The 25,000-nt window shown below is 42.9% G+C and overlaps 1 protein-coding gene across 1 annotated transcript in view; it reads left to right on the top strand.

Moving 5' to 3' along the window:
* The window catches only part of LOC126980411 (rap guanine nucleotide exchange factor 4-like), a 160,029-nt gene that overhangs the window by 101,093 nt on the left and 33,936 nt on the right, over positions 1-25,000 (top strand). Inside the window, exons 4-6 of the mRNA XM_050830328.1 lie at positions 5,617-5,668; positions 7,529-8,394; positions 23,767-23,995. Coding sequence (XP_050686285.1) covers positions 5,617-5,668; positions 7,529-8,394; positions 23,767-23,995 — 1,147 coding nt within the window. The remainder of the gene's footprint in view (positions 1-5,616; positions 5,669-7,528; positions 8,395-23,766; positions 23,996-25,000) is intronic.

The raw sequence follows: 25,000 nt of genomic DNA, 5'->3' as shown, positions 1-25,000 counted from the left end.
AGTAAATAAAAATAACATCCGAAAATACGTAAAAAGAAAGCAGAATAAATCATTGAGAGGTGGTGTGACAGCTGTAATAAAAACTGCCTGATGAAAATAGACAACAAAAAGAATAAAGAAAAGGAGAAGTAAAAGTAAATAAAACATCGAAGAGAACGCAGAAAATAAAAAATCGGTCGGAGCTGCTGTGACTTGTAATAAAAACAATAATATTAGAAAAAATAAAGGAAAAAGAGAAAATGCTGTAAAAAATAAAACAGCATTCGACGTAATGTAAAGAAAAATTATGTTTGTCGGAGGTGCCGTGTTGAAAATACACACACAAAGAAAGAAAACGGTGGAAAATGTAACAAATAAAAACAGCAGAGAAAAACATCCGAGATAATAAAAAGAAAATCGGTCAGAGGTGTTTTCATTGATGTAATAAAATATATCTGCTCATGTTAGAAATTGCCACTCGTAGCTCTTTATTTTCCTCTTTGTTTTGTACCTTTCTTTGTTTTGTACCTTTCTTTGTTTTGTACCTCTCTTTGTTTTGTATCTTTCTTTGTTTTGTACCTTTCTTTGTTTTGTATCTTTCTTTGTTTTGTACCTTTCTTTGTTTTGTATCTTTCTTTGTTTTGTACCTTTCTTTGTTTTGTACCTTTCTTTGTTTTGTATCTTTCTTTGTTTTGTACCTTTCTTTGTTTTGTACCTCTCTTTGTTTTGTACCTCTCTTTGTTTTGTACCTTTCTTTGTTTTGTACCTTTCTTTGTTTTGTACCTCTCTTTGTTTTGTACCTTTCTTTGTTTTGTACCTCTCTTTGTTTTGTACCTTTCTTTGTTTTGTACCTTTCTTTGTTTTGTACCTTTCTTTGTTTTGTACCTCTCTTTGTTTTGTACCTTTCTTTGTTTTGTACCTTTCTTTGTTTTGTATCTTTCTTTGTTTTGTACCTTTCTTTGTTTTGTACCTTTCTTTGTTTTGTATCTTTCTTTGTTTTGTACCTTTCTTTGTTTTGTACCTTTCTTTGTTTTGTACCTTTCTTTGTTTTGTACCTCTCTTTGTTTTGTACCTTTCTTTGTTTTGTACCTTTCTTTGTTTTGTACCTTTCTTTGTTTTGTACCTTTCTTTGTTTTGTACCTTTCTTTGTTTTGTACCTTTCTTTGTTTTGTACCTTTCTTGGTTTTCCTTTTTGTTTTGTACCTTTCTTTTTTTTGTACCTTTCTTTGTTTTCCTCTTTGTTGTGTACCTTTCTTTTCCTGGGTGATAAAACAAGAAATAGGAATTAGAAGATAAAAGAAAAAAAAACAAGTGGAAAAAATACAGCGACTAGAAAAGATATGTTTTTGCATCTTACTGAGCAGAAGGAAAGAAGGAAGGAAGGAAATAAGGAAGGAAGGAAGGGAAGGAAAGCGAAAAAGAAAACAAAATAACATGCGTGGAAACAAATACAAAAGCGATACAATAACGTTTGGTTGTACACATTACCAAAAAAGTCGAGTATTGAAATAGATAAGTAGAAAATAGAAGGAAAAAAACAAGAATAATACAGTAGTAGATGCGTGAAAGGAAGGAAGGGTGGAATAGAAAGAAAAAAAATCGGCGTGGAAAGACAAAACAATTAAGTGGATAACCGTGTCGTTGTACATTGGACCAAAAAAGTCGTGTCTGGGGCAATAGACAACTCCATGCTTGCAGCGTTGCCAGATTGTCGTGCTCAGCCTCTTATATTTGCCGATTTCCGACCCCAAAACTGCCTCCTCGACTTTAATAGTTTGATTTATTTATAGTTATCGTTGAAATGGTTAATTACTGGTGTCTTCCTTTTGCAATGGTTGTGGGGAAACCGAAAAATACGATGCTCTGAGTATGATAATCTGGGAACGCTACCTAAGCATATATGGGCGGGAAGTTTCGCCAAGCTATCATGAACGGAGCATATGATAGAGCCATGTACATAACCAGTTTACTACCTGTCCCGCTGCACCACGACGAGATTACATACTGGCGCGTGATGTGCAGGCGTGGTGTGCTGGTCATCGTGGGGGGGGCGAGGGAGGAGGAGGAGGAGGAGGAGGAGGAGGAGGAGGAGGAGGAGGAGAGAATGAGGTAAGCATGAGAGTTGGTTGCAAAGGAGGAGAGGGTTTTAGGTTGGGGTTATAGAGTAAGGAAAAGAAGGGGAAGTAAAGGTATTGGAGGCTGGGTTAAGGTAGGGGGTTGACAGGGTGGTAGGTCAGCATGGGGTTGGTTGCAAGGTAGGAGGAAAGAGGATTAGTTAGTTGGGGTTAAGGGAGTGGGAAAGAGAGAGTTCGGGATAGTGTAAGGGGTTGAAGGAGGCGAGGCAAGTCTGGGAAGAGGAGAGTTGTATGTACCTAGAGATTGGGGTAGTTACGAGGAGGATGGGGAGGAGGGATTAGGGAATGAGAGACATGAGGGTTAACGAGTGCTGGGGTTAGGAAGGGTTGAAGGAGAGGGGAGAAAGGGGGTGATGTGACCTTGAGGTTAGGGGAAGAGACGGTTAAAGGCTGCAGGGGGGTTGTATATGGGGAGGGAATAAGGACGAGGCTAGCTTAGAAGAGGGGAAGATAAGGGAAGTGTCTGTATACGTACTAAGGGATGTGGGTTGTGAAGGAGGAAGAGGAGGAGCAGGCGGCAAACTGAAGGAAGAAGATAAGGAGAAAGAGAGTTAGATGTTGGGAAAGAAAGGAAGAGACTGAGCAAGATAAGCGAAGATCTTTAGCGTATGAAGTAAGAGGAGAATAAAGAGTGATGGATGAAGAGGAGCAAGAGGAGGAGAAGGTGAACTGGAGGTCGGAGGAAGAGAAGAAGTTGATAAAGGTTAGGGAAAGAAGAAGACGAAAGAGTATTGAGTAAATAACATGGAGGAGGAGGAGGAGGAGGAGGGAAATGGAGATGAATGAAGGAAAGCTGGCTAATCGGAGAAAGGAGGAATAGGGAAGGAGGGAGGAAGAAAATGGGAACTAGAGAGAAACTGAAGCGCAGGTGTGTTGAAATGAGAGGTGACGAGGACAGTGTGATGATGGTGGGGAGGGTGATGGTGGGGGGTGGTAGGGGTTAGATGATGCTGGAGGGGGAGGAGAGGAGTGAGGGGGGTTTAAGGGGGGGGGGGAGACAGGAAGGGGGCCACGCAGGGTAAGCCAATAAACATATGAGGAGTCACGGAGGGTTAGATGCTGGTCTCCCAAGTCTTGCTCGACCTCCAGTACACTCCCTTGGGCGTGAGAGAACGGTGCAGGGGCCTTAGTGTTCTCCTCCACATCCTCCACCTGTTACCTCCACCTCCACCCTCATCTGTCCCTCTCGAACCTGGAGGAAAGACTTGCTAACTTTGATCCATGTGGAGGGAACGAGAGAAGGATTTGAAGTGTTTTCGTCTCCGTGTTCTCCTCCACATCCTCCTCCACCTGCTATCTCCTCCGCCTCTTACCTCCACCCTTACTTATCCCTCTCTAAGCTGGTGGAAAGACTTGCTGACTTTAATTAGTGCGGAGGAAATAAGAGGAAGATTTGTGTGAGAAGCGTCGGATTCTGTTGGTTCTCCATATACTCCACCTTCCACCTCCTCCATAAGTGCCTTGATGTGGAGGAAAAACCTTTTGTACCCTCGTATGTGAAAGAAAAAAATCGATGAGAGAATTGTGGTGGAGCTGGATTGTTTTCTCCCCTACATCCACCTCCTTAAGTCCTTCTTCAGCGTCAAGGAGTGGAGGAAAATACTGTGTCTGGAGGGAGGGGAGGAAAGACTCGTTTTCTTCGTGTCTAGTGGACGAAAAGACTCGTTACTTCAGTCTGTGTGCGGAGGAAAGGGAGGAAAAACTCGTCGTCTTACTGTCAGGGGGAGGAAAAGACTCAGTTTCTTAGTGTCTGGTGGAGAAAAAGACCTCTTACTTACGCCTGTGTGGTGAGTGAAGGGAAGAGAGACTCCATTTCTTAGTGTCTAGTGCAGGACAGACTTGCTTCTTCAGTCTGTGTGGAGGGAAGAGAAGAAAGACTCATGATCCCCATGCTGTCCATCTTTATCCCGCTCAGATGGAGGCGAGGAGGCGAGGAATGTTCAAGCACCTCGCTGGAGAATAACAACAATAGTAATGTGTGTTTACATATGTGTCAGTTTTACTTCTCTAAAACCTGTGTATTGAGTAAGTGTTTTTTTTTTTACTAAATTGAGTAAGTGTATGTTTTTACGGTAAAAGAAGCAGCTCAAGGGCTAAAAAAGCAAATGAAACAAAAGAGGTAGGGAAGAAGGGAGTGAGAAGGGAGTTGATGTTAAAAAAAAAAGGAGAGGTCAATTTCGGGTGGAGAGGCGTTTTGATACTCCCCTCAAGCAGTAGGCAGGGAGAAATACCGAAGAAGGAAGACTGTCCCAGAGTTTACCAGTGAAAGGGATGAAAGAATGAAAATGCTGGTTATATTGGGTGTGTGCTGACCTTATTTTAGCTACGCAGCAACTCGGGTGTGTGTTAATGACTGGCGTCTCTCAGCTTGGATCTCTATTTAGGTCATTTAGATAGTGTGTTCTTTCTATTTGTACATTTCTACCATTTACCTATTAAGAAGGTGGTTGTTTGTGCTTATTTTCATTAATCTACGATGTGTGAATCTGTTTTCTATATATATTTTCTATTTTCTAGCAAAGGAGGCAATCCAAGGGCAAAAAGGAATGATGATACACTCCTTATGCTCTAAATATTACTGTGTTTACCTGGTTTTCTAAAAGGTGTATCATGTGTAAGAATGTGTAATTGGTGTAAGGGAGTGGGTGTAGTCAGTCAGTGCAGCCTTGTTATTGTTGTTGTTTTGTTGTTGTTGTTCGCGCCAAATTCGGACTCCAAAAGCGAGGAAAACGAAAAGGCTGAAATTGGAATGAAGTTACCGGCCGGGAAAAAAATAGGGAGATAGTCTGATTTGAAGGTAATTAAGCGTAAAGGGTACGTTTGTGTGCGTGTGTGTGTGTGTGTGTGTGTGTGTCTGTGCGTGTGTGTGTGTGTGTGCATGTGTGTGTTGTAGTTAATTATCTCGCTCCATAAACAAATAAAAATGAAGATGCCAACACATAATTAAGTTAAAAAAAGTTGAAAAAGATAAGTGAAATTGCAAAAAAGGTAAAAAAAAGGTCATCATATCATCTCTTACTTCTTTAATTAGCTCTTCTGTCAGGTGCTCCCTTTTCACTTCCCGTTTTCTTTAAGTGTTGGTGTTTACATTCCCGTTTTCTGTTAGTGCTGGTGTTTACCTTTCCGTTTTCTCTAAGTGCAGGTGTTTACATTGCCGTTTTCTTCGAGTATTTGGTGTTTACATTTCCGTTCCTCTAAGTGCAGATGTTTACATTCTCGTTTTTTTTTAAAGTGCAGGTGTTTACATTTCTGTTTTCTGTTGGTTTCTGTGCTTGGATTCCTGTTTTCTGCTAGTGTGTGTTTTCAATTTCTGTTTACGTCCCCGTTTTTTGTTAGTTTCGGTGTTTAAATTCCCGTTTTCTTTAAGTTTCGGTGTTTACATTCCCGTTTTTTGTTAGCCTCGGTGTTCAGGTTCCCGTTTTTTCTCCTGGCGTCGTGTTTCAGTTTTTATCGTTGGCGTGACGGGCGTTTTCTAAATCCTCCTTTTCTTCCTTTGTTGCAGAGAAACAAGGAGTTTATGCAAGACGTGCTCTACAACGCCAATAGGAAGGAACGTAAGCCCTTGTCCTCATTCGTTCCTTCCCTTCTTCCTTCTTTCGCTCCCTCCTTCCTGCCTTCTTACTTTCCTTTCTTCTTTTTTTCCTTCCTTCCTTCCTCCTTTTTCTTCGTCCCTTCCTTCCACCTTGCTCGTCCTTCTTCTCTTCTTATTTCCTTCCTTCCTTTCTTCCTTCCTTCCCTTCTTCCTTCTTTCCCTCCCTCCTTCCTGCCTTCTTACTTTCCTTCCTTCCTTCCTCCTTTTTCTTCGTCCCTTCCTTCCACATTGCTCGTCCTTCTTTTCTTCTTATTTCATTCCTTCCTTTCTTCCTTCCTTCCCTTCTTCCTTCTTTCCCTCCCTCCTTCCTGCCTTCTTACTTTCCTTCCTTCCTTCCTCCTTTTTCTTCGTCCCTTCCTTCCACCTTGCTCGTCCTTCTTCTCTTCTTATTTCCTTCCTTCCTTACTTCTTTTCTTCTTTCTTCTTATACTTCTTTCTTTCTACCCTCCATCCTTTCTTCTTTTCTTCCTTCCTTATTTCCTTCCTTTCTTTCTTTCTCCTTCTTTCTTTGTACCTTCATTTTGTCATTTTTTCTTTTTTCTTCCTTTCATCCCTCTTTCCTTCCTTTTTCCTAACTTCCTTTCTTCCTTCCTTCCTTCCTTCCTTCTTTCCTCGTTACTTTATTTTCTTCCTTCATTCCTTCCTTCGTTCCTTGGTTCCTTCTTTTCTTAATTTTCTTCCTTCCTTTTATATTTCCTTCCTTCGTTTCTCTGTTCCTTCCTTCCCTCCTTTTCCTCTCTTCTTGTCATTCCATCTTTTTGTCCTTCTTTCCTTCCTTTTCCCATCCCCTTTCTTTCTACCTTCCTTCTATTCTTCCTTCCTCCTTTCCTTTCTTTTAATTTCATCCTTCCCTCCTTACTTCCTTCCTTCCTTCTTTGTTTTTTCCATCCTTTCTCTTCTTTTTTCATACCATCTTTTTATCTTTCCTTCCTTCATTCACTCATTCATTCATTCCTCTCTATCTCTACTTTCTTCCTACCTTCCTTCCCTCCTTTCCTCCTATGCATCTATTCCCAACCCTCCTTTTTATTACTCCTTCCCTCCTTATTCGACTCTCTTATTTCCTCATTTCTCCGTAGCTCTCTTTCATATCTCTCCGTTACTTTCCCTATCCTTATCTCATCCTTTTTCTCTTTCTCTCTCCTTTATTACTCTTGTCTTCTCTCTGTTCTCTTCTCTTTGATATTATTATATACTATTAACCAATATCTCTGTGGTTTTAAAAGTGTTTTGTCAGAGGAAACTAGTAATGATAATCTGCATATTAATGTTTAGAAATTATTTGAGTTCATCATTCTTTTAATTTTAATACTCCATGTTGAAAATGTTAGAATCATATGAATTTCTTGCGCATACATGACAAGTGGAAGGGTGGTTGATTAAGTTTTATATTGTAATGCGCTGAAGGCCAATTATGTTCGTGTCCTAATTATGGTATTAAGGAATAAATGTGTTAATTATTTGCAGCAGATTTACAGTTTTGTTGGGCGTGGCCTTAAAGGGTTTTCTCGGAAGGGTTACTTTGTAGACAATGGCATGCATGATGTTATCAGAGGGGCCTTAATGAGCCTGAGGGGAGGGGAGGTGTGGACAGGTGAACTTGGTGCCGAGGCGAGGCAGGTGAGGCTAGACAGGGGAATATGAGGCGGACGGATGACACGTGGCGGTGAGGCGGAATGGGTAAGTTAGGTTAGCGGCGGGCAGCCAGGCGAGTCACGGCAGGTGGAAGTAAAGCAAGGTAGGATGACGCGGCGGGTTGGGACAGGTGTGGGACAGGTGTGTGGCAGGTGTAATGCAGGTGTGTGTGTGTGTCCCCCCACAGCCACCGGCACCATGATGGAGGAGGGCCGCGCGCTGTGGCGGCGGGTGGGGTCGCGGCGGCGGAGGTCCGGCGCGGCGCGGGAGCTGCCCAAGGAGCCGCTGGGCCCCGCCAGGGAGCAGCACCGCCGCGCCTCGGCCGCCTCCCCCACCAGGGCTGCCTCCTCTTCCCCCGTCAGGACGCCCGCCGGCACCCACCAGCAGCGGAGCAGCTCCATCTCGGTGCCCCGCGCCGCCAGCACGCTGCCCAAGGGCTTCAGCATGGCTGCGCGGGCCACGCCCCCCAGGGACACCTCGTCGCCGCAGCCCCGCGCGCCAGACCCCACCTTCGGGTCGCCCTCCCACGAAAGGAATAAGTCAGAGTCACCCTCACGGGACTCCTCCTCGCGTAACTCCACCCCCCGGGGCACCCCCACCAAGTCCTCCCCCGTCCCCGGCACGCCCACACGCGAGGTGGCGCGCCGCCCCAGCCTCACGCGCGCCGCCAGCTTCGACAGCCCCTCCGTCAGCCCCCGCCGGTCCAGCCTGCGCAGCGCCGTCCTCCGCCTGCGGTGCGAGTCTCAAGACACGGCGGAGGAGGACGACGAGGAGGAGGAGGAGAGCACGCCCGCGGTGACCTTCAGAGGCCTTGACCGTGAGGACGAGGACGAGGAGGACGAGGAAGAGGACGAGGAGGATGACGATGAGGAGGACGAGGAGGAGATGAGTGAGGGCAAAGGGTCCAGCAGGGTGGTGAACGGCGAGGGCGGCGTCAAGGGGCGGGCCAAGGGGCGGCGGCGGGGCAAGGGGCGACGCAGCAGGACGCAGGTGGAGCCGCAGCGATCCCAGGACCTCGACTCCCCCAGCAACTCCGCCGTGCCCATCGTGGAGGTGAGGAAGGCCTAGTATTGCTCTCTCTCTCTCTCTCTCTCTCTCTCTCTCTCTCTCTCTCTCTCTCTCTCTCTCTCTCTCCCCCCCTCGGGTTGGCTGTTTCCGGTTCTCTCGTCAAATCAAACACACGCGCCAACAAAAACTTTCCCTTAATCTGCTCACGCGTCCCGAGCAGAGTCAGCGTCACCACACCGACATGTCTTTAATTGTCTAAGTTTCAAACGCGGTCGACGCACTTCCTCTTTTTGCTGACCCTTTGCTGAATACCTCCTGGCGCGGCTGACTGACATGCTGGCTCACCCTCGTTCACTCCAGCCTAGAATGTCCACTAAATTAACTGTACAATCTTTAACTTTACCGTTTTTGCTTTATCGTAGTTTCCATCAACGTCTGTCATGATATTCTGCTCCTCTTCTCCAACGCTACACGGAGAGGGAAATAGGAAGGAATAAAGAGACGTGTTGAGTTATGAGGAGATAAAAATGAGAAGTTATGAGAAGGAAGGGAAAAAAAGGATTGCAGGAGGAAGGAATAAAGAGAAGCGTTGCAGAAACAGGAGATAGAAAATAAGAGTTGTAAGAGGAAAGGGAAAGGAGGATAGCAAGAAGGAATAAAAAAGAAGCGTTGTGGAAAAGGAAGGATATAGAAAGGAGGAGGAATAGAAAGGAAGGAATGGAGAGGAAAGGAAAAAAGAAGGAAAATAAAAAAAAGAGAAATGAAAGGAGAGGGAAATGGCGCAAAGGAGTTATAAGATGGAAGGTAAAAGGATTGCAAGAGGAAGAATTAAAGAGAACCATTGCAGAAATAGGAGATAGAAAGGTATAGTTGTAAGAGGAAAGGGAAAGGAGGATAGCAAGAAGGAATATAAAGAAGCGTTGTAGAAAAGGAAGGATATAGAAAGGAGGAGGAATTGAAAGGAAGGAATGGAGGGAAGATAGGAAAAGGAAGAAAAAAAAAGAGAAATGAAAAGAGAGGAAAATGGCGCAAAGGAAGGAATAGTAGAATGAAAGCGGATGGGTTTGGACAAAAAAAAAAGGGGAAGGATCAATCAGAGAAATGGAAAAGGAGAAAAAGAAAAGGAGAAAGGGGTGAAGGGAGACGACAGGAGGAAGGGGGACCGTATGGCTGAAAAAAAAATGATAACAAAAACAGACTAATGTAGGGATGGATGAGCCGGAGAGACGAAAAAATAGCAGGAAAAAAAACTCAAATCGTGCACTGGAAAACGGAGAGGAAAATCAGGTGGAAATCACGTCTCTTTTCATAATCTAGTCGTTATTGCCGTCTGAAATCAACGCTGACAGGCCATTTAATGAACATTGTCCCGTCACGAACAGACATTTAACGAACAGAAGAAAAAAAAAGAGTTGATTTAAGTACGCCCACTCCTTGCACACATACGCACACGCACACGCACGCACGCTTGAACTCACGCACGCACTCACGCACGCACACACACAATACACACAATAGAAATATAAAAAAAAAATTAAAAAAAAATGGCGTTCTATCGGATCATTAAAGTTGCGCTTCACTCCATAAGGCTTACAAATGCTCGTCCGGATTTATTTTTTTGTTGTTGATTTTTTTTTTCGGCAGCATGCAACAAGTGGACTTTAGTTGGTTTTGTGTTGCATTTTTTTTTCAGTCTCATGGGTGAAAAAACGAGGGATATTGTATTACTTCATCGGAACATCATCACCAGCGCACCTCTCCTCTCCTCTCTCAGTCAATCAATCAATCAATCAGTAACAGGTCTCTCGCTCTCGCTCTCTCTTTAACTGTCAATTCAAATGTTTTCCGCTACCTGTCTTTACATTCCCTCGTTTACCTGTTCTTTCCTCCCTTTCCCTGTCACTCAAAAATCACACCTTTATGCTCTTGTTTTCTCTCTCCTTACCTGCCAATCTAACGTTTCGCTACCTGTACCTTTGCCCTCCACCGTTTACCTGTCCCTGTCTACCTTTACCTGTTACCCCAAAATGACAGGTATATGCTCACACTTTCTCTTCACCTGTCAATTTAACTGTTTTCGCTACCTGTCCCTTTGCCCTCCACCGTTTACCTGTCCCTGTCTACCTTTACCTGTTACCCCCAAAATCACAGGTGTATGTTTTCTTTCTCTCAACCTGCCAATTTATCTGTTTTCTCTACCTGTCCCTTTGCCTTCTAACGTTTACCTGTCCCTAGCCACCTTTACCTGATACCCCAAAATCACAGGTATATGCTCCCACTTTCTCGTCACCTGTCAATTTACCTGTTTTCGCTACCTGTCCCTTTGCCTTCTAACGTTTACCTGTCCCTATCTACCTTTACCTGTTACCCCCAAAATCACAGGTGTATGCTCTCACTTTCTCTTCACCTGCCAATTTACCTGTTTTCGCTACCTGTCCCTTTGCCCTCCACCGTTTACATGTCCCTATCTACCTTTACCTGTTACCCCAAAAATCACAGGTGTATGCTCTCGCTTTCTCTTTAACTGCCGATTCTCTGTTTTCGCTACCTGTCCCTTTGCCTTCCACCGTTTACATGTCCCTATCTACCTTTACCTGTCAGCCCAAAAGTCACAGGTGTATGCTCTCTTTATTTTTCATTATCAACCAATCCAACTTTTCGCTACCTTTATATATTCCTACCTGTTCCGCACCTCTCACATCAAACACATTTCTCCCTTCCTTTCTCTTTACCTATCAATTTAACTTTTCTCTCCATGCCTCTCTCTTCACCCGTTCCTGCCTGGCCCTTACCTTTGGCCTCACCAGCACACACCCCATACTGCGTTGGTGCTGGCAGAGGCATGGAAATCAATCAGCGGCGGAAAGGTAGGGAGGGAAGGGAATGCAAGTGAGGATTGAGCAGTGGAGAGGACAGGTGCAGTGTGTAACTTAACCGGCAGCAAGTCGACGAGAGCTTAGGGGAGACTAAGAAGAGAGAATAATAGCGGGAGATTGTCAAGGAAAGAAAGGGAGGGAAAGGAATACAAATGAGGATAGGACAGTGGAGAGGACAGGTGCAGTGTGTAACTTAACCGGCAGCAAGTCAACGAGAGCTTAGGGGAGACTAGGAACGGGGGAGAGTAACAAGGAGAGACCAGCAGGGAAAAGGGACTATGAAGGGAAGGGTAATAGTGAGAGAATGGTAGGGTGAAGGAGACCAGTTGGGAATAGAAAAGAGAAACAGTGAACAACAACTCAACAATATACAAGTAGGAAACCATAAAAGGGAGACCGTTGCAAAGACTAAGTCGATGAAGTTTTGGGGTACACCTTTGTAACAGTGATGTGTTGTTGCCTTGATACTTTTAATGTTGGTAACTAATACACACGCCAACAAAAACTTTCCCTTAATCGGCTCACGAACAGAGGCAGCGTCACGACTCCGACATGTCTTTAATTGTCTGAGTTTCAAACGCGGCCGACGCACTTCCTCTTTTTGCTTACCCTTTGTTGAATACCTGCTGGCGGAGCTGACTGACATACTGGCTCACCTTTGTTCACTCCAGCCTAGAATGTCCACTAAATTAACTGTACAATCTTTAACTTTAACTTTTTTGCTTTATCGTAGTTTCCATCAACGTCTGTCATCCTATTCTGCTCCTCTTTTCCAACGCTACACGGAGAGGGAAATGGGAAGGAACTGAACTGAGCTGACTGATTCGTATAAGGCATGGTAACGTCACTGACTAGTAGGAAAAGGACTGGAACTTTGGGAGCTGATAAATGAAAGACTTGAATGGAAAACTGAAAGAAAAAAGTTATTTGAGTTTAAACAATTCAATAGGTTAAGAGTAGAATTCAACACAGCCAGGGCACACAAGGTTGGCTAACATCAAAAGATTATTGGAAAGACAAAGATTTGGAGATGAATAAGAGCTAGAAAGGGAAATATGTTAAGAGCAGCAAACAACAAAAACAGGGCAACACGAAACACTTAAATTTGGAGGGTAATAAAGGAACAGTTAGAAGAAAGAAAAACAGAGGTTAGTTAAAGCAAAAAAAAAAAAAAAAAATGACCAGAAAACATAAAAACAGGTTAATACGAAAGACAGGACGGAATCTGAAAACTAAAAAAAAAGAAGAATCGAAAGGGAAAATGGAACAAAACCAGGGAATTGGAAAAGCGCAAAAACACAGCAGAAAACAAAAACAAAAAACAAAAAACAAGAACGAAAGGCAGGTATATTAGAGTTTAGCATCAACAGAGAAGAGAGAATAGCAAGAGGAAAATGGTATCAGAGGACGAACAATAAGGTTAGAGGAGAGGTGGAGAAAGGGGAAAGGGGAGGGAGGGGGGAAACACGATCTAACAAAGGGGGAATAAAAAGAGGATGCTAATGTACTAATGGGCTCATATGCAGATTCTCTCTTTTTTTCATCCGAATCCCTTTCAAGTGCGCAGGTAAAGGGGGAGGGGGGGAGAGAGAGCAGGTGACCGGAAACGATGAGAGTGGAACGCTGGACAGGTATTAGCGCACAGGTGAGTGGAGAGAGAGAGAGAGAGAGTTATGGAATAGAAGAAAGGGAGAAAAGGGAAGAGGACATAGAAAGAATAGGCGTAGGATAAATGGAATGGGAAAAAAGGAAGGGAAAGAAGATTGATAGGGAAAAGAATGAAAGGAAAGAAATAGAATAGGAGATGAAAGTGGATAGGAGAGGAGGAAAAGTAGTATAGGAAAAATTAACAGGAAAGAAAGAAGGAAGGAGTGAAACAAAAGGAAAGGGCAGATAAGGGAAATAAGGAAAAGAAAATTGGGAGATGGAGAGAGAAGGAATGAAAAGAGGAGAACTAGAGGAAAATAAAGGTAATGATGAGTATAGGGGGAAAGAAGTAGAGGTAGATGGGGAAAGGAAGAAGGAAAGGGAGAGAAAGGGAAGTAATATACTCTCTCTCTCTCTCTCACTCTCTCTCTCTCTCTCTCTCTCTCTCTCTCTCTCTCTCTCTCTCTCTCTCTCTCTCTCTCTCTCTCTCTCTCTCTCTCTCTCTCTCTCTCTCTCTCTCTCTCTCTCTCTCTCTCTCTCTCTCTCTCTCTCTCTCTCTCTCTCTCTCTCTCTCTCTCTCTCTCTCTCTCTCTCTCTCTCTCTCTCTCTCTCTCTCTCTCTCTCTCTCTCTCTCTCTCTCTCTCTCTCTCTCTCTCTCTCTCTCTCTCTCTCTCTCTCTCTCTCTCTCTCTCTCGCTCTCTCTCTCTCTCTCTCTCTCTCTCTCTCTCTCTCTCTCTCTCTCTCTCTCTCTCTCTCTCTCTCTCTCTCTCTCTCTCTCTCATGAAACTTTTGCTCACACTAACAAAAACCGTATCGTGCTTTCCTCCTTAAAACAATACAAATAAAGGAGACACACACACACACACACACACACACACACACACACACACACACACACACACACACACACACACACACACACACACACACACACACACACACACACACACACACATTCACACGTTTCTCCCACAAATCCACAATTGCCCAAAATTTTGTCTACTTTCCCTCAATCTTCCACTCTGACCCTGTACTCCTCCTCCTCCTCCTCCTCCTCCTCCTCGTCCTCCTCCTCCCCCCCAATCACCGTCACCCACACACTTAACATGATGGGATGAACCTCGACGAACTGAAATGGAAAATTGGCCGATAAGAAACTCTCCCAAACCTTCCCAGACGAGGATAATTTTCACAAGACCAACAGACTTTTCACGTCGTTGAGAAGATGCGGGAGATTATAACGGTCGCCCTGCATCCTCCTCCTTTTCTCTTTTTTTTATCTTTTTTTTCTCTTTTTCTCATCTCTTTTTTTTTCTCTTTTCTCTTTTCTCTTTTTTTTCGTTTTTTTTGTAACGGTCGCCCTGCATCCTCCTCCTTTTCTCTTTTTTTTCTCTTTTCTCTTGTTTTCTCTTTTTCTTTTTTTCTTTTTTTTTTTTTTCTTTCTCTTTTCTCTTTTCTCTTTTGTTGTTGTTGTTGTATGTGAAGTATCGGTTTGCATGTATGGTTATTCTGGCTCTCTTTTTCTTTTTTTTTACTTTGTTTTGCTTTTTTTTTAATGTTTTCGTTTTCTTTAAAGCTAGTTCTTTCTATCTCATTTTTCCTCTTCTTCACTAACTGCATTTTCTTCTTTTCTTTCCTTTTTTCTTTAGCTCCTTCATCTTCTTTTTTTCTTCCTCTCTTTCTTTAGCTCCTTCATCTTCTTTTTTTCTTTCTCTTTTTCTTTAGCGCCTTCATCTTCTTTTTTTTCTTTCTCTTTTTCTTTAGCTCCATCTTTTTTTTCTTTCTCTTTTTCTTTAGCTCCATCTTCTTTTTTCTTTCTCTTTTTCTTTAGCTCCTTCATCTTCTTCTTTTTCTTTCTCTTTTTCTTTAGCTCCATCTTCTTTTTTCTTTCTCTTTTTCTTTAGCTCCATCTTCTTTTTTCTTTCTCTTTTTCTTTAGCTCCATCTTCTTTTTTTCTTTCTCTTTTTCTTTAGCTCCTTCATCTTCTTTTTTTTCTTTCTCTTTTTCTTTAGGTCCTTCATACCCATTCTTCCTTTCCCCATAAATCATCTCCTATTCCTCATCCTCATTCTCATTCCTCCTCTCTCGTTCCTCGTTCTCCTCTCACGTCCTTTCTCTCTCTTTCTTTAACGGTTTCTCTTGCCTTCTTCCTTTCCTTTCTTTTCTTTCCCTCCTCCTTCCCCCCTTCTCCCGGTTCTCTTTCTCATGCTAACCTCATCTTCCCACTTTATTCTCCTTCCTCGCCCCTCCTTCTCATTTGCATAACACTGATTTAAGGATTCTCCCTCTGGTCAGGTCTGTAAGTGCCCTCGTGTAAAGTCCGACACATCTACTTAACTCTACTCAACTGAACTCTACTTAACAGGGTCATCTCAACGTTTCAGTCTGTCCCTCACGTCTGCCCGGGGAGAGTAAGGGAGTCAGGTCCAAGTTAATAAGAAAGGAGTAGAGGAGAGATGGCGAGAACGACAAGTTGAGTAAGAAAGTAATTAAAGGAGAGGAGTGAGAGGAGTTTTTTTTTTTTTTTACAGCAGAGGAGTCAATTAAAGGGCATAAAAAAGGTAACAAATGTGAAAAAAAAGCCCGCTACTCAGAGGTAAAGGAGAAGGAAGGAATAAGAGGAAAGGTAAACAACGGGAAGGAAAAGATGAAAATAAGTGTTACGATACAAGTCCCGGGTTCCATTACAACTGGTTTCCAAGACCACAACAAATATTAACTTGGTTTTCGTGGACGATTTTCCCTTTCAAGATGCTAAAGTCGGGTAAAACTATCACCAGCATCACAAAACAGTCCACGGAAATCCCAGGAACTTCTACGAGAGGCTTTTGAAACAGGTGAAGTGAGGTGCCAAGAGGTCTAAGGATATTGGAGTCAGTTCGTCACCTTATGCTTCTCCTCATCCAACTCTCTATCTGTACTCTGACTCTTTCCATCCTCCTCTTCCTCCTCCTCCTCCTCCTCATCATCATCATCATCCTATTAATCATACTCATCATCATCCTCATCCTACAAACCATATCCCATACTCACCATACTCATCATACTGCATACTTATCATACCCCTTACCCGTCACACTCCAAATGTAACAACTTCCAAGTGACCCGTGACCCGACCCTGAAGTATACTCTGGGTGGCGTAAAGGAGCGTTCTGACCCCCTTAATGTGTCTGGGTCTGCTGATGAGGAGGAGGAGGATTAGAAAGACGACTGGAAAAGGAAGTGAGGAAGTGATGGATGTAAGGAGAGAGGAAGGTAGTAATAGGGAATGGAAAAGAAAGTGGATGAAGGAAGGAGAAAAGAAGGAGGAGGATAGGAAAAAGAATAGACAAAATGGACGTAGGAAGACAGCACTGCGAAGGAGGGAATTGGGGAAAAAAAGGAAAGTGGATGAAGGAAGGAGAAAAGGAAGAGGAGGATGGGAAAAAGAATAGACAAAATGGGCGTTGGGAGAGAGCACTGCGAAGGAAGGAATAGGGAATAGAGAAGAAAGTGGATGAAGGAAGGAGAAAAGAAGGAGGAGGATAGGAAAAAGAATAGACAAAATGGACGTAGGAAGACAGCACTGCGAAGGAGGGAATTGGGGAAAAAAGGAAAGTGGATGAAGGAAGGAGAAAAGGAGGAGGAGGGCAGGAAAAAGAATATACGAAATGGACTTAGGAAGAGAGCACTGCAAAGAAAGGAATTGGGGAAAAAAAGGAAAGTGGATGAAGGAAGGAGAAAAGGAGGAGGAGGATAGGAAAAAGAATAGACAAAATGAACGTAGGAATAGAGTACAGCAAAGGAGGGAATTGGGAAAAAAATGGAAAGTGAATGAAGGAAGAGGAAAAGGAGGAGGAGGATAGGAAAAAGAATGGACAAAATGAACGTTGGAAGAGAGTACAGCGAAGGAAGGAATTGGGGAAAAAAAGAAAAGTGGATGAAGGAAGGAGAAAAGAAGGATGATAAGAAAAAAAAGACAAAATGGACGTAGGAAGAGAATACGGCGAAGGAAGGAATTGGGAACAACGGAAAGGAGGAAAAAAGAGAAGGAGAAAAGGCGAATAATGAGAGAGAAGTAAGAAGGAGCATAAAGGAGACTGTTCAAATGTTCATATTATCATTATTTTCTCGGTATTTACTCCTTCCTGCAGAAACACACTAACCCCTATATCGTATCACATCTTAATACTATCCAGATTTCGTCATATAGGATCGTCTTGTCTTAATATAATCCCTAAAACCTATAACTTAATGCATCTCAAACTAAACTCTTCAACTAAATTCACCTTGTTTTACGTGCGATCGTCTTCTATAACCCAACAAATTCCTCCCTTTAGCTTGTTTAGTCCGAATCGCGTATTGTGAGATCGTCTTGTCTTAGTATAATCCCTAAAACCTATAACTTAATGCATCTCAAACTAAACTATTCAATAAATTCACTTTGTTTAACGTGCGATCGTCTTCTATAACCCAACAAACTCCTCCCTTCAGCTTATTTAGTCCGAATCGCGCATTGTGAGACCGTCTTGTCTTAGTATAATTCCTAAAACCTATAACTTAATGCATCTCAAACTAAATTCTTCAACTAAATTAACCTTGTTTAACGTGCGATCGTGTTCTATAACCCAACAAATTCATCCCTTTAGCTTTACTTAGTCCGAATCGCGTATTGTGAGATCGTCTTCCTCAGTAGTCCGACCCGCACGCCTCTCAAGTCCATCTATCCGGGTCTTCTTCTCCGTGATCGTCTCCGGCCAGCATTAAGGGAAAGGTCAATAAATTCGTCCCCTCAACTTCAGCCCGAATCGCGTCATATAAGATCGTCTTCCGCCGTAGTCTGACCCGCATGCCCTCAGTCTCTATCCGGGTCTCCATATCCCGTGATCGTCTTCCACGCCAGCATTATGAGCAGCGTCTCGGACTTGCCTTAGAGTAGCCTTGACAGTGATCCTTTTCGAAGTGTTGGAGTCAGGCGGCGCGGCGCAACACAAGGCGGGGGTTGGGGGGAGTGCCGCGGCCCGCATGTCCAGTGCCAGCGTCAGTGCCAGGCTGTGAGGGCCACCAAGCCGCGGCACGTGACCCTTCTGGCACTCTAGCTCGCTGGCACCTCCCCCTTTCCCTCCAACCCCCACCCCCACCCCCACCCACCCCGCCCTTACCACCACTACACTTTTCTCTTGCTACATGTCCCCTCTACATCCTCCTCCTCCTCCTCCTCCTCCAACGTCCCTTCCTCTTCTCTCTCTCTCTCTCTCTCTCTCTCTCTCTCTCTCTCTCTCTCTCTCTCTCTCTCTCTCTCTCTCTCTCTCTCTCTCTCTCTCTCTCTCTCTCTCTCTCTCTCACTCTCACTCTCTCTCTCTCTCTCTCTCTCTCTCTCTCTCTCTCTCTCTCTCTCTCTCTCTCTCTCTCTCTCTCTCCCTTCATCTTTTTTTACAATTCTCATCCTTAAAACTCCAATTCTTCTTCAGCCCTTCTCCCTCTATAGATCTCTCTCCCTTGCACCTCTCCCTTTCACAGATCTCTCTCCCTTTACCTCCTCTCACAGTTATCTCCCTTAATTAGTCTCTTAACTTGTCTTTCTCGCCCTCTCTCCTCTCCTTCCCCATTTCTTCTTCCTCTACTGATCTCCCTTCCATGCACCTCTTTCCCCTTCCCTCCCTTTACCTCCTCTCACAGTTATATCCCTTCATTACTCTCTTAACTTGTCTTTCTCACCTTCTCTCCTCTCCTTTTCCTTTCCTTCTTCCTCCACTGATCTCCCTTCCTTGTACCTCTTTCCCTTCCCCTCCCTTTACCTCCTCTCACAGTTATCTCCCTTAATTACTCTCTTAACTCGTCTTTCTCGCCCTCTTTCCCCTACGGTCCCTTTCCTTATTCCTCTACTGATCTCCTTTCCATGCACCTCTTTCCCTTCCCCTTCCTTTACCTCCTCTTACAGTTATCTCCCTTAATTACTCTCTTAACTTGCCTTCCTTGCCCTGTCTCCCCTACGGTCCCTTCCCCTCACGGATTTCTCGCTAAAGGCCCTTCGTCAGTTCTCCTTGTGTGCTCATTCTGCTTCGTGTCTCTCCTCTACCTCTTCTACCTCTACTCTTTCAACTTGTCCTTCCTCATCATCTCTCCCCTACGGTCCCTTCCCCTCACGGATTTTTCGCTAAAGGCCCTTCGTCTGCTCTCCTTTCCTGCTCATTCCGCTGCTCTACCTCTTCTACCTTCCCCTTCCCTCTCCCTACCTCTCTTAAGTCTCTCGTGCCGGCTAATGGGGGTGGCGAGTGTGCTGAAGGGGTGTGTGTTGCAGTAATTACCTTCGTTTGGGGTGTATATAGGACGATGGGTGGGTGAGTCTCATATGCCTTGAGCCGCCCATAGAAAAGGTTGGGGCTAAGCTTAGGATCGTAATTAGGGGAGGTTGTGATGAAGACTAAGAGCGTGGCTATGTATTATTTGTTTTATGTGTTCCTTTATTGGCCCCATTTGTTGTTTTATTTGTTTTGATTGTCTTGTTTATATATTTTATTTATGATTTGTTTTTGTTTTTCTTTATCGTTTTCTACCTTCTTACCTTCCTTGTATTCTTATTTGCTTCAGTTCTATAATGTCTATCTATCTATCTATCTATCTATATCTCATCCTACGTCATATTCCTACAGTTCTCCCTATCTTTTTTATCTTTAATCTTTCCCTGTTCTGTTATTCTGTTATTATTTGTTTATGTATTCTTTTATTGTCCTATATGTTGTTTTATTTGTTTTAGTTGTCTTGTTTATTTTTTTATGATTTTGTTTTTTTTATCGTTTTTTTTACCTTCTTACCTTTCTTGTATTATTATTTGCTTCACCTCTATAACGCATCAGCTATCTTTTATCTTTATCACCTATCTATTTAATCTTTCCCTGTTCTGTTTGGTTTGATTTATGAAGCGTTGAGTTGTTGTGATTAGTTTTTTTCTTTTGGCTTTTGGGACGATAGGTAAAGTTCGTATGCCTTCCATGGTCTCTTGGGAAAGCTTATGCAAATTGAAAGCTCACTTGTAGGTATTTTTCGATTCTAATGAGGTAACTTTTGGAAGAGAAAGAGTAAGGGCCCTTTCACTGGTAAACTCTGGAGTAGCCTTTCTTCTATATTTTCTCCTTTCTGTATCTTTAAGTCTTTCAAATGAGGAGGATCAAATCACTTCTGGAACTATATTTAATCATCGGGTTTTTGTTTTTTGCTTTTTCCTCTATTTTCTTTCATATGGAGGAGTTAGTTTCGTTTCCTTTCTATATCTTTAAATTTAGTTCCAGAAGTGATTTGATACTCCTCATTTGAAAGACTTGATCATCGGGTTCTTCTTTTTGTCTTTTTCCTCTATTTTCATTCATATGGAGCAGCTAGTTTCGTATAGTTTTGTTTTGTCTTGACCTGTCTTTAAATTTAGTTCCAGAAGTGATTTGATTCTCCTCATTTGAGAGACTTAATCATCGGGTTCTTCTTTTTGTCTTTTTCCTCTATTTTCTTTCATATGGAGCAGCTAGTTTCGTATAGTTTTGTTTTGTCTTGACCTGTCTCTTTTTCTGTACAGTAAAGGAGGCAACTCAAAGGGAAAAGAAAGAATGAACGCACCAAACAAGCCCGCTAAGAACAAAAATAATAAACGGTAATTCTTCGATTCTTACAAAGTGATTTTCAAGATGAGGGAACGTCAAACACAACCACCTGTGATCACGCTTGTTCTTACGTGACCGACACACTACCTGGCAGGCTTAGATTTCTTACATCCTCGTCGCCAACTCCTTCGCATATTTTTTTTTTCGGGTTCAGTTCATCCCCGATTGAGTGGACGAGCCTTTGGACGCGTCTGTCACATTAAAGACGAGGTGAATCACTGCCTCTTTGTGTACCCGGTGACTGGCTGGCTCGTTTTGCGTCAAGGGCTGGTTTTCCTTCATCACGTAGTTGGGTGTCTTGCCTATTGTGACGCAGTGGGATGTGCTTTCACTTTTCTTTATCGTTTTCTACCTTCTTACCTTCCTTGTAATCTTCAGTGTTTCAGTTCTATAATGTATCACCTATCATCTTTAACCTTTCCGTGTTCTCAATATCTTTTTCTTCTATAATCATTAACCAAATCTCTTAAATCTGTCCCTGCTATCCTTCTTTTTCCTTCTATCCTTCTTTTAGTTATTCCTATCTGTCCTTCAGTTCTATAATTTCAATAACCAATCATATTCAATCTTCCCCTGTTTTTTATATTCTCAAGTTCTATAATTTCAGTTACCAGTTATCTTAAATCTTTCCCTTCTATCCTTCTTTCATGCTTCTATCCTTCAGTACTTATTTTCTACCTCTCCATCGCTTCTTTAATTTCCATAACAAATCATCTTCGGTCTTTCTATGTCCTCGATATTCTTAAGCTCTATACTCAATACTTAATCATCTTTATCTCATCAGTTTCTGTTTCCCTTACCCTCTCTGCTTAGAAATAGATTGTACATACATTTTCATTTTTCTCCTTTTCCTTTTCTCCAATTTTGCCCTATTCTCCGTATCCTAAAGTCCTATAATCAATACCTAATTTCACTGTCATCTGCATCCCCCAGTTCTAAAATCAATAACCAATCTACTCCTTCACTTTTCTTGACCCATATCCATCTACCCTTCTCAGCTTCCTCGAACAACTATTTCTCTTCCCAATAACCTCTTCTCATCGTACGCGCCATTTCCTGCCTTTCCTGACCTGCTCTCCCTCACTTATTAGCTCTGATAGCCAACCTGTCACCACCATTTCATTTCTATCTACCTCATTTTTACTATCTACCCTTCCCCTCCGTAGCTCCATTATAATTTTTACCACTACCTATTTTTCGTTTTTATTTAGCTCATTCCTTCACATTATGACATAACTCCCTAATCACCTTACATCACCTTCGCCCTTAACTATTTCTTTCCTCTCCTCTCTCTCCCTCACTTCGACTCCTTTTCTTAGTTCCATTATAATTTCTATTACTACCTATTTTTCCTTTTTATTTAGCTCATTCCTTCACATTATGACAACTCCATAATCACCTTACATCACCTTCGCCCTTAACTATTTCTTTCCTCTCCTCTCTCTCCCTCACTTCGACTCCTTTTCTTAGTTCCATCTTAATTTCTATTACTACCTATCTCTCCTCTTTCTTTAGTTCCTTCCCTCACACCATAACCTAACTCCTTAATCTGCCTCCACCATCTTCTCCCTTCCTTCTTTCCTTTCTTCCTTTCATTTATCAACCTAATTTCTTTCCCACAAATACCCATCACTACTTATCCCTTCCTTTTCTTTAGCTTCTTCCCTCACCTCATAACCTAACTCCTTAATCTCCCTCCACCGTCTTCTCCCTTCCTTCTTTCCTTTCTTCCTTTCCTTTCTCTACTTCATTTATTTCCCCCAAACACCCAACCCTATTTATCATTTCCTTTTCCTTAGCTGTTTCCCTCACATCAACCTAACCTCCTAATCTCCTTCCACTATCTTCTTTCCTTCCTTTCTTCCTTTCTTCCTCTCTTGTCTCCCTTATTTCTTTCCCCCTCAACTCCAAACACTGCCTATCCGTTCTTTTTCTTAGCCATTTCCCTCTTCCCTAACTCTTTATTAATCTCCTTCCACTATCTTCCTTCCTCCCTTCCCTTCTTCCTCCCTTATCTCCCTTATTTCATTCCCCCTAAACGCCTAACACTGCCTATCCTTTCTTTTTGGTAGCTGTTTCCCTCATCCCTAACTCCTTATTAACCTCGTTCCACTATCTTCCTTCCTTCCTTCCCTTCTTCCTCTCTTATCTCCCATATTTCTTTCCCCCCAAACATCTAACACTATATCTATCCCTTCTTTTTCTTAGCTATTTCCCTCATCCCTAACTCCTTATTAATATTCTTCCGCTGTATTCTCCCTTCTCTCCCTTCTCCCTTTCTTTTCTCTCCCTCGCTTCTATTCCCTCAAAACACACTGTATGCACCACCACCCCGGCCTGCCTATCCCTGTTCTATCTACCTCGAGTCTGTCTGTAATTGAATAGCCAACCACTTCACCTCCACCACCACCACCACCACCTCCATTTCTTCCCACTCTCACCACTCAACCTCCATTAATCAATCAACATCACCACCATTTTTTTTTTTCTCTTTCTCTTCATTATGTCTTTAACCCAATATCAGACCACTTCATCACCACCACCACCACCACCACCAGCTCTTCCCACCATCACCACTTAACCACCAATTGCCAATCATTATAACCATCACCACCAGCATCTCTTTTATCCTTTTTTTTTTTTTGTCTTTAACCCGTAACTAATATTTCATCTCTTAATTACATCCTCTTTACTGATTTTCTCCTGACAGTTTGTACATTCTTCTACATTTTTTTATTATTATTTCTTTGTTTCGTGTTAGAATTATGCAGCAGTGAGTGAATGAGTCAGATAGATAAATACAAAGTGACTGATTGACTTTTTTTTTATAGCAAAGGAAACAGCTCAAGAGGAAAAAAAATGGAAACAATAATGAAAATAAAAAGCCCGCTAATCACTGCTAATCACATTCTTTCTATCTGTCTATCTTTTCTTATATATCCTTTAGCAAATACCTCGTAAAATATCTCAATCATATCACAATCTTCCATTTTTGTATTATTTCCTCTTGTTATTTATTCCTTATTAACACAGTAGCATTATTTATCTCTATTTCCTAGGCTTACATTTTTTTCCGTTTCTTCTTCCTATGTCCTTTCTTCTCCATCCCAATTTTCCGTTCTTTTTTCTTTCTCTGTTTCTTTGTCCATAACCAAACAACTCATAATCTATCTTTATCACATCCTAATCTTCCTGTCTTCAATACTTCCCTAATCACCACCACCACCACCACCACCACTCTCACCCCTTCCCTTCCCTTCCAGGCCCCCAGCGAGCGGATCTGTGAGGCCGCGTGGGTGCTGCGGACGCTCATCCTCGCCCGCGCCCCTCACATGCTGCGGGACCGGCGGCACCATGGCATCGTGCAGCCGCGGTGTGGCGTGGGCACGGAGCTGAGCGAGTGGCTGCTCACGCTCTCCTCCACCGTGCACTCCCGCTACCAGGCCGCGAGCATGTGGCAGGCGCTGCTGGAGGAGGGCGCGATATACCATGGTGAGTTTTTCTTTTTCTGCAGCAAGGGAGGAAGCTTTAAGGGCAAAACAAAAAACATCAACAAAATAGCCCGATAAACGCTACTCCGGCAAAAGAAAAAAAAACGAGGGAAAAAAGAGGTCAATTCCGGGTGGAGAGGTCGTTGATACTCTCCTCATACAACGTTGCTAAATTATCGTGCTCAGAACATCATAATTTTTCCGGTTTCTGACCCATAACAATCTCAAAAAGCATCAGTAATTAACGACTTTAACAATAACTATAAATGGATCTCGTTATCAGTGTATGTGGGACAGTTTGGGTCTTGAGAGCGACGAATACGGTATGCTGAGTACAACAATTCGGTAACGTTGTCTGGGTGGCGTTTAGCGAGTCTTACCCTTTTTTTATAGCAAGGGAAGCAGCTCAAGGGAAAATTAATAACAAGAACAACAAAAAGCCCTTTAAGCTCAGTTCCCGCAAAATAAAATAGAATGCCTGGTCAGAAGAGGGTGAAAAAAGGTGTTGAGTGTATGTTCTTTTCCGCTCTACTGTAGACTCCTTTTTCCTTTTCTTATGCTTCATCTTCATCATCATCGTCTTTTATATCTTCGTTTTCTTTCTCCTCTTCCTCCTCCTCCTCCTCCTGCTCCTCCTCCTCCTCCTCCTCCTAATTTCTTTCCCTTCACCCTATTCCTCGCTGCACTTTTTCCATCATCATTTTTGCCTTTTCCTCCTCCCTCGTTTCCTTTTCTTTCTTCATGCCGATCGAGTGAGTCAAAGCAGTGTTCAGTATGAGGCAAGAACAGTGGACTGATTCTCTTCAAACACACACACACACACACACACACACACACACACACACACACACACACACGCACGCACACGCACACACGGCCTTCACTTAATGCCTCTTCCCTCACTTCCTCTTCCTGGAAAGCTAAATAGACCTACGAGTAACTGGCCGGCGTCTTTATTATAGTTGCATGTCCGGGTTTATATATTTATTCCACTATTTCACTACTT

The sequence above is a fragment of the Eriocheir sinensis genome, chromosome 44 (genome assembly GCF_024679095.1).
Source record: "Eriocheir sinensis breed Jianghai 21 chromosome 44, ASM2467909v1, whole genome shotgun sequence".
Lineage (NCBI taxonomy): Eukaryota > Metazoa > Arthropoda > Malacostraca > Decapoda > Varunidae > Eriocheir > Eriocheir sinensis.
Note: the sequence above shows the minus strand (reverse complement) of the source record. Positions and strands in the feature narration are given on the sequence as shown.